Source organism: Xyrauchen texanus, chromosome 49 (assembly GCF_025860055.1).
Source record: "Xyrauchen texanus isolate HMW12.3.18 chromosome 49, RBS_HiC_50CHRs, whole genome shotgun sequence".
In the NCBI taxonomy this organism is placed as follows: Eukaryota; Metazoa; Chordata; class Actinopteri; order Cypriniformes; family Catostomidae; genus Xyrauchen; species Xyrauchen texanus.
In genome coordinates this window covers 8982753-8996424 of record NC_068324.1, presented here as the reverse complement: position 1 = coordinate 8996424, position 13672 = coordinate 8982753, and the positions used below count along the sequence as shown (strand labels likewise).

Here is a 13672-nt window from a genome sequence, read left to right as displayed (position 1 = left end):
TTCATTTATTTCAAAATAATCAATTTTCAGATGGCAAAATACACACAGATATTCAAATAAAACAAAATGAAGATTCCCTGCTTCTACATAAAGATATGGGATAGACTTATACATCATTAGAGATTTGTTCATATCTTGAGTATGAATTTGAGTGAATTGCTCTTCGGTTCCTCTCTGCATACTTAACTCTTCGACAGATTCAAAATCTAACAATCTGATAGATTGAAACACTTCCAACTGAACAGTGCATAAATGTTCAATTTCCTCTTGTATTAACAGTGGGTATCAGTAGTGCTTTCATTTGATATAAATAATAACAGCTCTCTAAGCTGCGTCTCTGTTGATTACAGAGATGGAAAGGTAATCTGGGGCCCAAAGGGAACGGAATGTAATAAAATCTCATAATAAGTATCTATGCATCAGCTATGTCAGTGTTGGCCAACAAAACCTTCCCTCCGGGTTTGAAGGCAGGCATGCCTAGATATGGACAGCTGGCACATCGGAAGGCATCGCCCAGATAACACTAAAGTCCAAAAAATATATAATAAAATGTGTTAGGTCATAGTGCCATGGGTAGTTTAAAAACAAACCGATAGGCTATATTATGTACAGCATAGAACACTACCACATTATACTTACAATTACTTTAGAACATAGTATGTATACTGTGTGTGGTATGCAGATTTTCTGGTTAGGTAGTACATAACACAGCACACTGCAGATAATACTGTATTCCACAATACACTTGACCTTCCATTTCCAATGTGATGGATGAATCAGAAGTAATAATAATAACTATGATTTTTATCTCGTTGACTCATTACAGCATACTACTGTTTGAAGCTTTCATTGTAAAATGATGCCGCCTGGTTCACTAACTATTCAAACAAAGAAATAGTAGGTACTATACATTGTATAAAGTAATACACAGTTACACTAAGTAGTAAGCTACTATTCCATTCTGAACATAACTGTTATGATTTATAAAACATTTCAGCTTTGATAGAAATACTTACACTTCCACAGGCTGATTTAGGCAAGCTGGCTTTCTGAGTAACTTTATTCTCCTGTTCCAACTCTTCAGCAAGTCCACATGTGCTGCAAACAGACAACAATCACGTTAATGGACAGATAATTTGATGATCCTGGAGGGAATGTTCATGTAAACAATTTTTGTCATTAATAGGTCATCGACCTGATCGATGGTGGATTTTGCCAATTCAATAAATAAGGTTGTGGGAAAGAACTGATTAATTGGAAAATGACGGAGACTATTACAATGCTATATATTAAATATCAAAATAAGCTGTTTTTTTTTTTTTATAGCCTAAGGGTTGTGTGTGTATATGTATATATATATATGCTGTGTGTGTATCCCTCTCTCATATACACACACACACACACACGTATATACAGTTTATATATCTTATCTAAAAAATATATATATTTATATATTCACTCACAGCACTTTATTAGGAACATCTATTTTATGCAATTATCTAATCAGCCAATCGTGGCAGCAGTACAATGTATAATATAATTCAGATACTGGTCAGGAGCTTCAGTTAATGTTCACATTAACCATCAGAATGGGGAAAACATTCTCTCTTAGTGATTTTGACCGTGGCATGATTGTTGCTGCCAAACGGGCTGGTTTGAATATTTCTGTAACTGTCTCTAGAATGAAAAAAAAAAAACATTGAGCGACTGTTCTGTGGCTGGAAAAGTCTTATTGATGACAGAGGTCAATGGAGAATGACTGATTCGAGCTGTCAGAAAGACTACGGTAACTCAGATAACTGCTCTGTACAATTGTAGTGGGCTACAACATCAGAATTCATGGCCGGGCACTTTATTTAAGATCATAGTGTTCCTAATAAAGTGCTCTGTAAGTGTGTGTATATATAAATACACACACAATAAGGTTCATTATTATGATTAGAAAGTATGAAGTTGGAGACACGGTGTGCTGACGGGACGTTTCCATTTTGCTATTTTTTTGCATGCCTTCGCTTAATTAAATAAAAAACCTAGATTATCTAATCAAATTAACTAAATATACATTTAAACTAGTAAAAACTCAAAAAGAAAGATTTAAATCCCCATGAGGTGTCAGTGATAGTTTTTATTTCACTTCTAAATTTCTGCCGATAATTGATAGTTTCAAAAAGCAACTATTGGCACAGATTAATTGGTAAAACTGATATATCAGTCTACCTCTATTTATTATTTCTGAAAAACTAAAAAAAATGCAAGCACTAAACATCACAGCAAAAGAAAGCTGTTTGGGCAGTATATGCCTCAATTAGATGTAATCACCAATTCTTGCAGGCTTTTTTTTTCTTTTTTGAATCATCTCCACAGGAAGCTTTGAGGGAGGATGGATCAGGCTTCTTCAGATCCTCTGCATCCAGAAGTGCATCTGAATCTACCAAATCCACATTGTCATCATCCATATCATTGGCTGAGAGAGTCCACATTTTAGCAGTACCCGGATCAAGGGCGGGTTTCTCTGTAGAAAAAGAGGGGTAAACTTTGGATTCATCTTGATATTTATATCAATTAACCTCCTACAGTGCATCTGGAAAGTATTCACAGCGCTTCACTTTTTCCACATTTTGTTATGTTACAGCCTTATTCCAAAATGGATTAAATTAATTATTTTCCTCAAAATTCTACAAACAATGCCCCATAATGACAATGTGAAAGAAGCTTGTTTGAAATGTTTGCAAATTTATAAAAAAAAAAAATTAAAAAAAAAAAAAAAATTACATGTACATAGTATTCGCAGCCTTTGCTCAATACTTTGTTGAAGCACCTTTGGCACCAATTACAGCCTCAAGTATTTTTGTGTATGATGCTACAAGCTTGGCACACCTATTTTTGGGCAGTTTCTCCCATTCTTCTTTGCAGGATCTCTCAAGCTCCATCAGGTTGGATGGGAAGCGTCGGTGGACAGCCATTATCAGATCTCTCCAGAGATGTTCAATCGGGTTCAAGTCTGGGCTCTGGCTGGACCACTCAAGGACATACACAGAGTTTTCCCATAGCCACTCTGTTATCTTGGCTGTGTGCTTAGGGTTGTTGTCCTTTTGGAAGATGAACCTTCACCCCAGTCTGAGGTCCGTCCAGAGCGCTCTGGAGCAGGTTTTCATCAAGGATGTCTCTGTACATTGCTGCATTCATCTTTCCCTCGATCCTGACTAGTCTCCCAGTTCCTGCCACTGAAAAACATCCCCACAGCATGATGCTGCCACCACCATTCTTTACTGTAGGAATGGTATTGGCCAGTTGATGAGTGGTGCCTGGTTTCCTCCAGACATGACGCTTGCCATTCAGGCCAAAAAGTTCAATCTTTGTTTCATCAGACCAGAGAATTTTGTTTCTCATGGTCCAAGAGTTCTTCAGGTGCCTTTTACTGAGGAGTGGCTTCCGTCTGGCCACTCTACCATACAGGCTTGTTTAGTGGAGTGCTGAAGAGATGGTTGTTCTTCTGGAAGGTTCTCCTCTCTCCACAGAGAAACGCTGGAGCTCTGTCAGAGTGACCATCGGGTTCTTGGTCACCTCCCTGACTAACCCCTTATTGCTCAGTTTGGCCAGGCGGCCAACTCTAGGAAGAATCCTGGTGGTTCCAAACATCTTCTATTTACTGATGATGGAGGCCACTGTGCTCATTGGGACCTTTAATGCTGCAGAAATTTTTCTGTGCCCTTCCCCAGATCTGTGCTTCGATACAATCCTGTCTCAGAGGTCTACAGACAATTCCTTGGACTTCATGGATTGGTTTATGCTCTGACATGCACTGTTAACTGTTGGAACTTATATAGACAGGTGTGTGACTTTCCAAATCATGTCCAATCAACTGAATTTACCACAGGTGGACTCTAATCAAGTTGTAGAAACATGTCAAGGATGATCGGTTGAAACAGGATGCACCTGAGCTCAATTTTGAGTGTCATGGCAAAGGCTGTGAATACTTATGTGATTTTTATAAATTTGCAAAGATTTCAAACTAACTTTTTTCATGTTGTCATTATGGAGTATTGTTTGTAGAATTTTTAGGAAAATAATGAATATAATCAATTTTGGAATAAGGCTGTAACATAACAAAATGTGGAAAAAGTGAAGTCCTGTGAATACTTTCTGGATGCACTGTATATTTAAGGCCAGTTAAATATTTCAAAGCTAAAACTACAGACCTGTTGTAGCAGTTTTCTTGCCAAAGGAGAGTTTCAGCTGCGTAGAGGAGCCAACCTCAAAGTTGGGTTTAGATGCAGACATACGCACCCTTAAAAGTGTGTTTCCCTGGAACCCAGTGTTTTCCTTTAGAGCTGCAGATGCTTCTGGACTCAATGGCTCTGTCTTGACCTGTCAAAATTAAACATACAGTTAGACTTGCCTTCGACATGGAGATATAATTTCAAGCTGGTTCATTAATACTGACCTCTGTGACAGACACTAAACCAGAGAGTTTCAGAGCTGACATCAACTTCCCAGCAGTTTTAACACCATTCTCCTCAGATCCTGAAAAGAAGTATTGCAAGTCAAAGCATCAGCATCTGAGGTCGGATAGCATTTCTCTTGTATCACCTGTCTGGTTTTCATCTCACCAGTTACTGGCTCCTCCAGCACAAGTTTCCCACCAGGCTTCATCACTCTGGCGATCTCTGACAGCATATCGGAGCTGTGGATTGGGGAGCTGTCAGACATAAGTCCTGAGAGAACCCAGTCATAACTTGAAGCTGGGTGAGAAGCTGAAACAGATAGTATAACCACTTAATGTAATATTTCACCCTTATGTTTTAAACAATTCTCTCATCATGTACTCACCCTCATGCCATCCTAGATGTAAATGACTTTTTCTTCTGCAGATCAAACAAAGATTTTACAAGAATTTCTCACCTCTGTAGCTCTATAGTGAATGGTGGCCAGAAATGTTAAACTCCAAAAAGCTAATAAACGCAGCATTAAAGTAATCCATACTACAACAGTTGTTAAATCCATGTCATCAGAAGAAATATGATAGGTATGGGTGACAAACTGAACAATATTTAAGTTATTTTTTATTATAAATTCTCCTCCCGTCCCCACCCAGTAGGGAGCAATATGCATAAAGCGTGCAAATCATTTATAGTAAAAATTACTTAAATATTGTTCTGTTTCTCACCTACACCTAAAATATAGCTTCAGAAGATGTGGATTTAATCACTGGAGTAGTATGGATTACTTTGATGCTGACTTTGTGCTTTTCGGAGCTTCAAGGTTTTGGTCACCATTGACATTTTATGGAGATATTTTTATAAAAATCTTCGTTTGAGTTCTGCAGAAAAAATACATTCACACACACATCTGGGATGGCATGAGGGTGAGTAACTTAGAGAATTCTGATGAGAGAATTCTCTTTTTTTGGTGAACTGTCCTTTTAACTTTGATAATCAGTGGTGTATTTTACTAGAACTTTAGTAGCTGGTAAAAAACCCCACAATAACAGATAAAAAACACTGTGAATAATGACAGTATTTTAATAAACTTGTTTGCCTTTGTACTCACAAAGTTGTAGTCTCTCCATGTTTTCCAAAGACACCAGACTCTGGTTGCCAACAATGGTGCCGATATGCTCTGCAAACTCCTTTAGTGCTGTGGGAGATGATGGCTGGGTCCAGACCAGCAGCACTTGGTCTCCTTCCTTCAGTGCAAGGTCTGCCATCACCTTCTATATGCAAAAGAAAAGAAAGTTAGAACCTCCTTATAAGTGCACTTGGTGATTTTTTTGATTACGTCATCTTGGACTTACACTGACACAACAAACATGGATCATTCAAACACAATAGATTTCAGTTACAGATCCCATTGTAGAAATTCACTGATCACAGTCAGCCATGTTTAATTTAAAGATTAATTTTAAGTTACTGATATTACATAAGCAGTATTCATCTGGTCATGTGATTCTAACATGGCAGCCCCATGAGGGGACCCTCTCGATGTAGAATAAAACAGCTTATATAAGTTTACAGATATGACCGGAGTCATCATAATCTTATACATTTGATTAAAAATTATTTTTCAAAAAATAACTGAGTGCACCTTTAACTGACTCGTCTCAAGTGTATTTTGATGGTCGTATGTCCTATATTTTGGCCCATGCTATCCTAGATAGACCACGCCGTCTACATCCGATAGATAATATTGGTGAGTGTCTGTGTGAAATGATAAATTGCATGCTATAATCACTCAAGGCTCAGCAACATCTTTTGTTAGTTGATCTTATTCTATTGAACTTTTGTTAGTTGATCCTATTCCTGTATTTTAACTTGGACTTGTGAAAACACACACCGAAGGCAATAATCATACTCATAGCTAAATCTGCCGCATCATGATGACAAAGCGATAATTACAACACAATGTAAACAAACATTATTTGGAAAGAGACCGCGAAAGATCACCTTGACATGTGACGAAAAAGCCTAAACATTTTATGGAGCGCCAATGTCAATCAATCAAAACATCGTAAAAGATTTGTAACTGTCTAACCTTTATATCGTGTCTCTAAAATGCCAACGCTGGTTTCTGAACTGAACTATCGGTCTTTATGTTACTTCTTCTTCGGTCATTTAATGGCGAGCAACATGCCATGTTGGTTTATACCGCCACCTACAGTACATAGTGCAATCAGCATGGGCAATACAGTTTATTAAACCGTATATAGCACACGCAAATCCCAGTACAAACTCCCGTTTCCACTAACAAAGCATTTAGTAGTCTGGACAGCCCCTAACAAAGCCTTTGGGCCTTATACTGTAGTTTGTCTAGTTGACTTAGATTGGTTTTAGCCACTATACAATATACTGTACTTTTGTAATCTATAATTGGTCTTAACATGCTCCTATATATTGTTAATAGTGACTTTTTATCTGCACCACATTTGTATCTCTCATTAGATTAATTACTTTCTTACCTTTGGTTTCTACAGTATTAATATTATTTCTCCATGTGGATCTGCTATCAAACCCCAAGTATTTGAATATGGACACTTTTTCCAAAGGACTCCCATACAGTAAAAGTTAAATAATTTCTGCTACAGTTTTCTTTGTGAAAAACATACTACATGACATCTGAAACTACCATTTAAATGACCATCTCTCATATACTGCTTTTTGAAGAGCAGAGACCACAAACTCAATATTTTTGCCTCTTATCCATACAGCCCCTCATCCACATATAAAGCAGCTCCTATTCCTGAACCCACATGATCAAATACATAATTGATCAGCTCTTAAATAGTATAGGCCTGATTACGCTACCTTGAGGTACTCCACACAACCAATAGCATATGATGATGATGATAGGGAAGAACACACTTTTACCTGAAATGACCTATTGGATAAAAACTGTAAGATCCAATTATATGTTCTTCCATTCACACCAATATTACGTAACTTAACAAGTACGCCCTCTTTTCATACTATCATATGCTTTTTCAATATCAAAAAATATTGTAGCCACTGTTTCCCTGTTTATCCATGGCTTTTTCCAATTCCATTGCTCAGTTTAGTTAATGCGTCTGCTGTTGATCTACCCTTCCTAAATAGTTTAGCAATCCTCTACTCGCTAGGAAGGTCTATCTATGTACAATCATCTTCTCCATTAATCTGCATACATTTAATTTTAGAGGTTTGATGGAAAACTGGTTACAGAAGACATCGGCATTGTAAAGCAGCAAGTTGTTGGTGGGTGGTGTCGCAGTTTATTGATGTCATTTGCTATCAATAGCCATTGAAATAGAATAAGTGAGTAGAATGGAAACTACCATTAGAGGCCTTTAAGCGGTGTCTGTTTGGTGAGAGCCTATCACAATCTTTTGGCATATTTACTATGGAATTTTGCTATTTTATTGTACTATTAAATTCCTAACTATATGTTTCAAATCAATGACTTTTAAAGTTGCTCAATATCATCATGCAGGCGTAAACTGCTGTCCAGACAGACCATTGTCTGAAATATCACATAAACAACTTTGATCGCGTACCTGTTACTTTTCTCCATGCTGCTCGGGATGGGCCAATCACAGTTGTTTGTGATCAGAGATCATGGAATTTTCAATTTTATTGTACTATTTTAACTCTCAACTGTATTTCAAATCAATGGCTATTAAAGTTGCTCAGTATCATCGGGGTTGGGGCGTAACGAAATACATGTAACGGGATAATGTATTTAATCCAAAGTATGTAGAATATGTTACTGACCTTGAGTAATCTAACAGAATACATTACAAATTACATGTATTCTGTAGCTAATATGAAGTGGAATACATTTCAAAAGTAACCCTTCCAACCCTGATTATCATCAGGTGTAAATTGCTGTCAAGTCTGCTGTCAATGTTGTCTGTTTAAGAGCATTTCATCCGAAAACAATCACATTCTAATTAGCATCTGCTAAACATATTTAAAAGATCCGATTCGAAATCATAAGCAAACAACCTAAGAAATACGTTTTCTAGATGCAAATGCACACATCAAATAGACATCTGGGTGATGAACGCGCTATCAGAGTCATTTTATTTAACAATTTTATTAAGATTGCTGTGGAGAAATACAGGTATTTAAAGTTTTCTATCATATAAAATATTTTAGTTATTAATATATTAAAATAGTATTCATTTTAAAGAAAGAATGTCTTTATTGAAACAAAAAACGTCCCTAAATTTGAACACACCTCAATGGAACGTTCAGCTTTTTGAGCCAACAAGCGCCCCCTTGAGGAACTAAATTGTATGTCTCAATAGCATAGTTACGGTGTCATGCAATAATCTGCTTTAACTTGTTTATTGGGTAACACTTTAGAATACGGTTCCTTCGTTTATTGCAGCGCTTGTCCGCTGTTGGTGGTAATGGCGGCGCTGATAAGAGGACTGAGAGCTGGAAGAGTCTTGCGGGGTATTTGTAGTGGTAAGCGGAGGAAAGTGAGATGTTGTCTGGTGTGGTTTGCGTTTTAGTTCCCTTTTCTCATCTCCTAAAGCTGACTGTGTCTGTTCACATATGTGACAGCTGTCTGGGATGTTTTTATCATGTAAACATTTCTGCGTGCTTGCAGTTATGGCAAATATGACAGTCCGTACATGACAGTCAGCTGGGCGACTCGGGCAAGGTGATCATGAAGGGCAGGATTGTTTGTGTAAACTATGTGCATATGCCAGTCCCAACAATATAAACAATGTTATTCAGCCAGACTGTGCAGAGGCATTAATTAAAGTGAACATCATCAACATGTGATAATACAAGCTGATTATGTACAGACAGACGGTGCGCATGCATTTTTGCATGTAGGTGCAATTGCATTGCAGCAAGTTATTCAAAGCACATTTCCTCCTTTGCAAAACAGAAAATAATTGCGTGCGAAATTTCTAATTAATGAGATGTTTAAAACTAATGTTTCTCTTTCACTGCCATAGAACTGAATCTGACACATATAAGTTATATAATCAACAACAATCTGCAAGTTCCATGTACTCATTTGTATTTTTGCTGTGTACTTCTTTCTCTCAGGTGTGTTTTATGACTTCATGATGGAGTTGTGGAAGCTTTAACTTTTGTTGCATGGTCATTATGTTCAGTTGCAGTTCAAGCCAAACTCAGTCCCCAGTGTAACAATGTGAGGCGTGGATTCCATCGTGCCACCCTGTTACGGGTTGCTGATGACCGGAAAAGTGACACATCTGTACCACCTCCATCCCACCATGAGGTCCACACAGCTGGAGAGAGCTCATCCACTTCTGCACAAGGAGAATCAGCTGATGCAGCTGCTGGGCAGGGCGACGCACAGCCAAACACCAGGTTTGAGCCTCTCACTAGTTTCAAGAGGAACACATGTGGTTTTAGATATGAAAGTTACGTTTAGCATATTCTTTGTCATCTTTGTCAGTTATCAAGACCAGAGTGGTGAACACAGTGAGGACTATGAGACAGAGGAGCAGCTCCAAACTCGGATCCTGACGGCAGCACTGGAGTTTGTTCCACAGCATGGCTGGACTGTGGAGGCCATTGCAGCTGCAGCAGAGGTTTGTTTCTTGAAGCAAGACCTACATTTTTAAGCATCTGACTCATGTAAATATTGTTATACCTTGTCATTCAGACTCTTGGCCTGTCAGCAGCCTCCACTGGGATGTTCAACAATGGAGCCGGAGACTTGGTCTTACATTTCATTTCGCAGTGTAACGCGCATCTAACAGAGACACTCGCAGAGCAACATAACCAAGTGCAACTTGGCCACACAGAGTGAGTTATAATTAATATATAATTAGCTACATTTCTGTTGTCTTATGATTATAGCCACACTCATTTTCATTACATTTCACACTTTACACTCTTTTGGGCAAATTTAGCAATAAACAATTAAAAAAAAAAAAGTTGGCAGATACCAAATTTGATTTATTATTTTAAATATAAGTATATAGGTTTTATTATTATAAGTTGTTTTATTGTGTAATATTATTATTTATTTTTTGTTCAAAATCTATTCATTATTTTATGGTGTATGTTATGGGCATCCAATATTATGGGTCATTTTTATAATTCTGTGCTATTTTTAATGTTTTTAAACTATAATATACTGTTCACACTATGAGAAATTACATGATTTAAGTTAAATATATCACTAATATATTGATCGCATCCTCTTCTGCCCTAACTAACCTTTTATTTCTAATTTCGTTTTCATTGTGTTGGACTGATTAGTATGGAGCTAAAAAAAAAAATGACACAAGTATTTAAAGGGATAGTTCACCCAAAAATGAACATTCTCATCATTTACTCACCCTCATGCCATCCTTGATGTGTTATACTTTTTCATCTGCTGAACTCAAATAAAGATTTTAAGAAGAATTTCGCAGCTCTTTTGGTCCATACAATGAGAGTGAATGTGTGATGAAAAATTTGAAGCTCCAAAAAACATATAGCTCCATGCTTATCAGTCCAACACAGGGGAATGAGACACATTTAAATAATGTGTGATTTTAAGTGTTGTGTGGACCCCAGGAAGACTAGCGGTGCTCTTGGGCATAGCTAATGGGGATCCAAATAAATAAATAAATAAAACACAATAAAAATTCAAAATAAAAGGCTAATTAGGGCAGATGAGGATGTGATCACTAATATATTTGTATTTATTTGTTTTCTGTTAGGCCAAAGGAAACGGCACAATTTCTGAGAGACGTGGTGGAGATGAGATTGCGGATGTTGACTCCTTACATTGACACATGGCCTCAGGTATCAGCCACTTTGTATACTGTAAAAACTGGTTTCCCAATAATTAATCATTTAAACATCCCTTTGCATAGATACATTATATATAAATGGATTTATTGAAAGACTGCCCTGAGTGTTTGTATCTCTTTTGACTTTGTAGGCTATGAGCATCCTTCTCCTACCCCACAACATCCCTGACAGCCTGAAGCACCTATCAACAATGGTGGATGACATCTGGTACTATGCAGGCGATCGCTCAACAGACGTGAGTTGCTCCTCTAATCCAAAACCCCCATCCCCTTCTCTCTTTCTTCCCCCTTTTACCCCCACCCCTCATTAATCATCTCATCCCCGTTTTTGACCAAGCTTCTGTGTGTCTTTTAGCTGAACTGGTACACCCGGCGGGCGGCACTGACCGGGATCTATAACACCACAGAGCTGGTGATGGTGCAGGACTCATCTCCTGACTTTGAGGACACCTGGGCCTTTCTCAATAACCGTATAAAAGATGTAGTTAACATAGCTAATACTGCTAAACAGGTGTATAGTGTTCTTGTTTTCCATTACATATGAGAAGCTTTCTTTTGGGAAATTAAATTACTATGTAAAGTCACTAACATTCAGTCTATGTTTTAGGTGCAAGCCACAGGAGAAGCTCTGGTTCAAGGATTTATGGGAGCTGCAATTACGGTAAAATACATTGTTCATGCAGATTCTTTCAACCATAAATTTGCTCAATCTTAATCCTATTCATTGAATTATAGTTGTTGAATTACACAATTTCAATTGTTTGAGATTGTAAGCAAAAACATTAAACCCATTTGCATGTTGTAAAATGTGTTGTAGCATGTTTTTGGATGCAATCTTTTTTTCTCTCTCCTACAGCTGAAGAACCTAACAGGGATGGACCAGAGACGATGAATCCATTTCTGTCTCTGCTCCTGTCTTGCGTCTCATCTACTACTCATTGACCCCCTTAGCCAAGCAGCACAAATGTCTGACACCTCACTCAACAGCTCTAGATCAATAAAACTGAATGAAATGATCACAATGGCAGAGGTTGTGTTCAAATGCATGGTTTATTATCACGGTAACACTTAACAACAAGGTTCCACTGGTTAACATAATTTAATGCATTAGGTATCATGAACTAACAATGAACAATATTTTTTTTTCAGCATTTATTAATCTTTTTTAATGTTAGTTAATAGAAGTACAATTGTTCATTGTTAGTTCATGGTGTATTAACTAATGTTAACATACACAAACTTTGATTTGAAAAATGTTTTAGTATATGGTGAAATGGATTATTAAATGGGTCAGCTGGGCCATAACTAACTCCTCTGTCCATTTTATAAGCAGATTCCCATGAGTAATAATAGTTTCTGTTGAAAGGTCATTAGTTACTAGGAGTTATTTCTACTTTAATAAAACCATGATCCCTTACTAAAAAGTGCTGTGCAGGTACCATGATACAGTGATTGTGTCAGATGTTAACACTACAGTGCTTTTATATATATATATATATATCACTAATTTAACCTGGTTACTATATTCATGTAACATGGTATTTATATTGTTCTCCAAATTTCTTTAAACAGTACTATGGTACTACTATGGTACCATGTCCAAATATGTTTTTTGGTAGTGGTAGTAGCCACTATTTTAATTAACCAATTAATAAATAAAATAAAAACAAAATGACAAAGCTTCTGGAAATAATTTTTAATTGTGATTTTACAGTAATTCATAAATGTATTAAATAGTTTTTGTTTTAATTTTGTATAGTTTTAATGATTTGTTAGCATTTAACAATAAGTAGTAATTTACATATTTAAACTGGGCCAGTGAGAGAATGAATATATATATATACATTATACACACACACACACCGAGCAGCCACAACATTAAGACCACCTGCCTAATGTTGTTTAGGTCCCATTCGTGCTGCTAAGCAGCGCCAACCCACATCTCAGATTAGCATTCTGAGATTATATTCTTCTCACCACAATAATACAGTGTGCTTATCTGAGTTGCCGTAGACTTTGTCAGTTCGAATCTGTCTGGCCATTGTCTGTTGCCCTCTCTCATCAGCAAGGCGTTTCCATCTGCAGATCTGCCGCTCATGGGATGTTTTTTTTGGCATCATTCAGAGTAAATTCTAAAGACTGTTATGTGTGAAAATCCCAGGAGATCAGCAGTTACAGAAATACTAGACCAGCCCATCTGGCACCAACAATCATGCCACGGTCAAAATACGGATATCATATTTTTTTCCCCCATTCTGATGGTTGATGTGAACATTAACTAAAGCTCCTGACCCATATCTGCATGATTTTATGCACTGCATAAAATTGGCTGATAAGATAATCACATGGATGATTGTTGGTGCTAGATGGGCTGGTTTTAGTATTTCTGTAACTGCTGATCTC

General features: G+C 37.2%; 2 protein-coding genes across 7 annotated transcripts; one reads left to right on the top strand and one right to left on the bottom strand.

Moving 5' to 3' along the window:
- Nucleotides 1-14: 14 nt before the first annotated feature.
- On the bottom strand, nt 15-7729 carry LOC127640425 (anamorsin-like). 5 transcript variants are annotated; one of them, XM_052122995.1, is made up of 8 exons: nt 7658-7729; nt 5551-5713; nt 4611-4754; nt 4445-4524; nt 4200-4368; nt 2320-2512; nt 1017-1098; nt 15-523 (listed from the first exon to the last, which is right to left on the bottom strand). In XM_052122995.1, exons 2-8 carry the CDS (start codon nt 5705-5707, stop codon nt 413-415), a joined length of 936 nt encoding a protein of 311 aa, XP_051978955.1. In that variant the 5' UTR covers nt 5708-5713; nt 7658-7729; the 3' UTR covers nt 15-412. The 5 variants fall into 5 exon arrangements, with proteins under 5 accessions (XP_051978955.1, XP_051978954.1, XP_051978953.1 ...); XM_052122994.1 differs by lacking the exon at nt 7658-7729 and adding an exon at nt 7365-7591; XM_052122993.1 differs by lacking the exon at nt 7658-7729 and adding an exon at nt 6532-6693.
- A 1057-nt stretch (nt 7730-8786) lies between these two features.
- Nucleotides 8787-12940, top strand: LOC127640537 (ubiquinone biosynthesis protein COQ9-B, mitochondrial-like). 2 transcript variants are annotated; one of them, XM_052123155.1, is made up of 9 exons: nt 8787-8945; nt 9611-9830; nt 9919-10054; nt 10129-10271; nt 11177-11261; nt 11401-11505; nt 11625-11780; nt 11877-11930; nt 12126-12940. In XM_052123155.1, the coding sequence occupies exons 1-9, from the start codon at nt 8888-8890 to the stop codon at nt 12159-12161; spliced, it is 993 nt and encodes a 330-aa protein (XP_051979115.1). In that variant the 5' UTR covers nt 8787-8887; the 3' UTR covers nt 12162-12940. The 2 variants fall into 2 exon arrangements, with proteins under 2 accessions (XP_051979115.1, XP_051979116.1); XM_052123156.1 differs by having other exon boundaries at nt 8800-8933.
- The last annotated feature ends 732 nt before the right edge of the window (nt 12941-13672 follow it).

What these genes read in the sequence shown, in the direction of transcription:
- LOC127640425 (XM_052122995.1), bottom strand. Translation starts at nt 5,707, where the DNA reads ATGGCAGACCTTGCACTGAAGGAAGGAGACCAAGTGCTGCTGGTCTGG. An exon ending in CATGGAGAGACTACAACTTT is followed by an intron (nt 4,755 to 5,550) that starts GTGAGTACAAAG and finishes TATCTGTTTCAG; the next exon opens with CTTCTCACCCAGCTTCAAGT. An exon ending in GCTGGAGGAGCCAGTAACTG is followed by an intron (nt 4,525 to 4,610) that starts GTGAGATGAAAA and finishes ACTTCTTTTCAG; the next exon opens with GATCTGAGGAGAATGGTGTT.
- LOC127640537 (XM_052123155.1), top strand. Translation starts at nt 8,888, where the DNA reads ATGGCGGCGCTGATAAGAGGACTGAGAGCTGGAAGAGTCTTGCGGGGT. An exon ending in CTTGCGGGGTATTTGTAGTG is followed by an intron (nt 8,946 to 9,610) that starts GTAAGCGGAGGA and finishes CATTATGTTCAG; the next exon opens with TTGCAGTTCAAGCCAAACTC. An exon ending in GACGCACAGCCAAACACCAG is followed by an intron (nt 9,831 to 9,918) that starts GTTTGAGCCTCT and finishes CATCTTTGTCAG; the next exon opens with TTATCAAGACCAGAGTGGTG.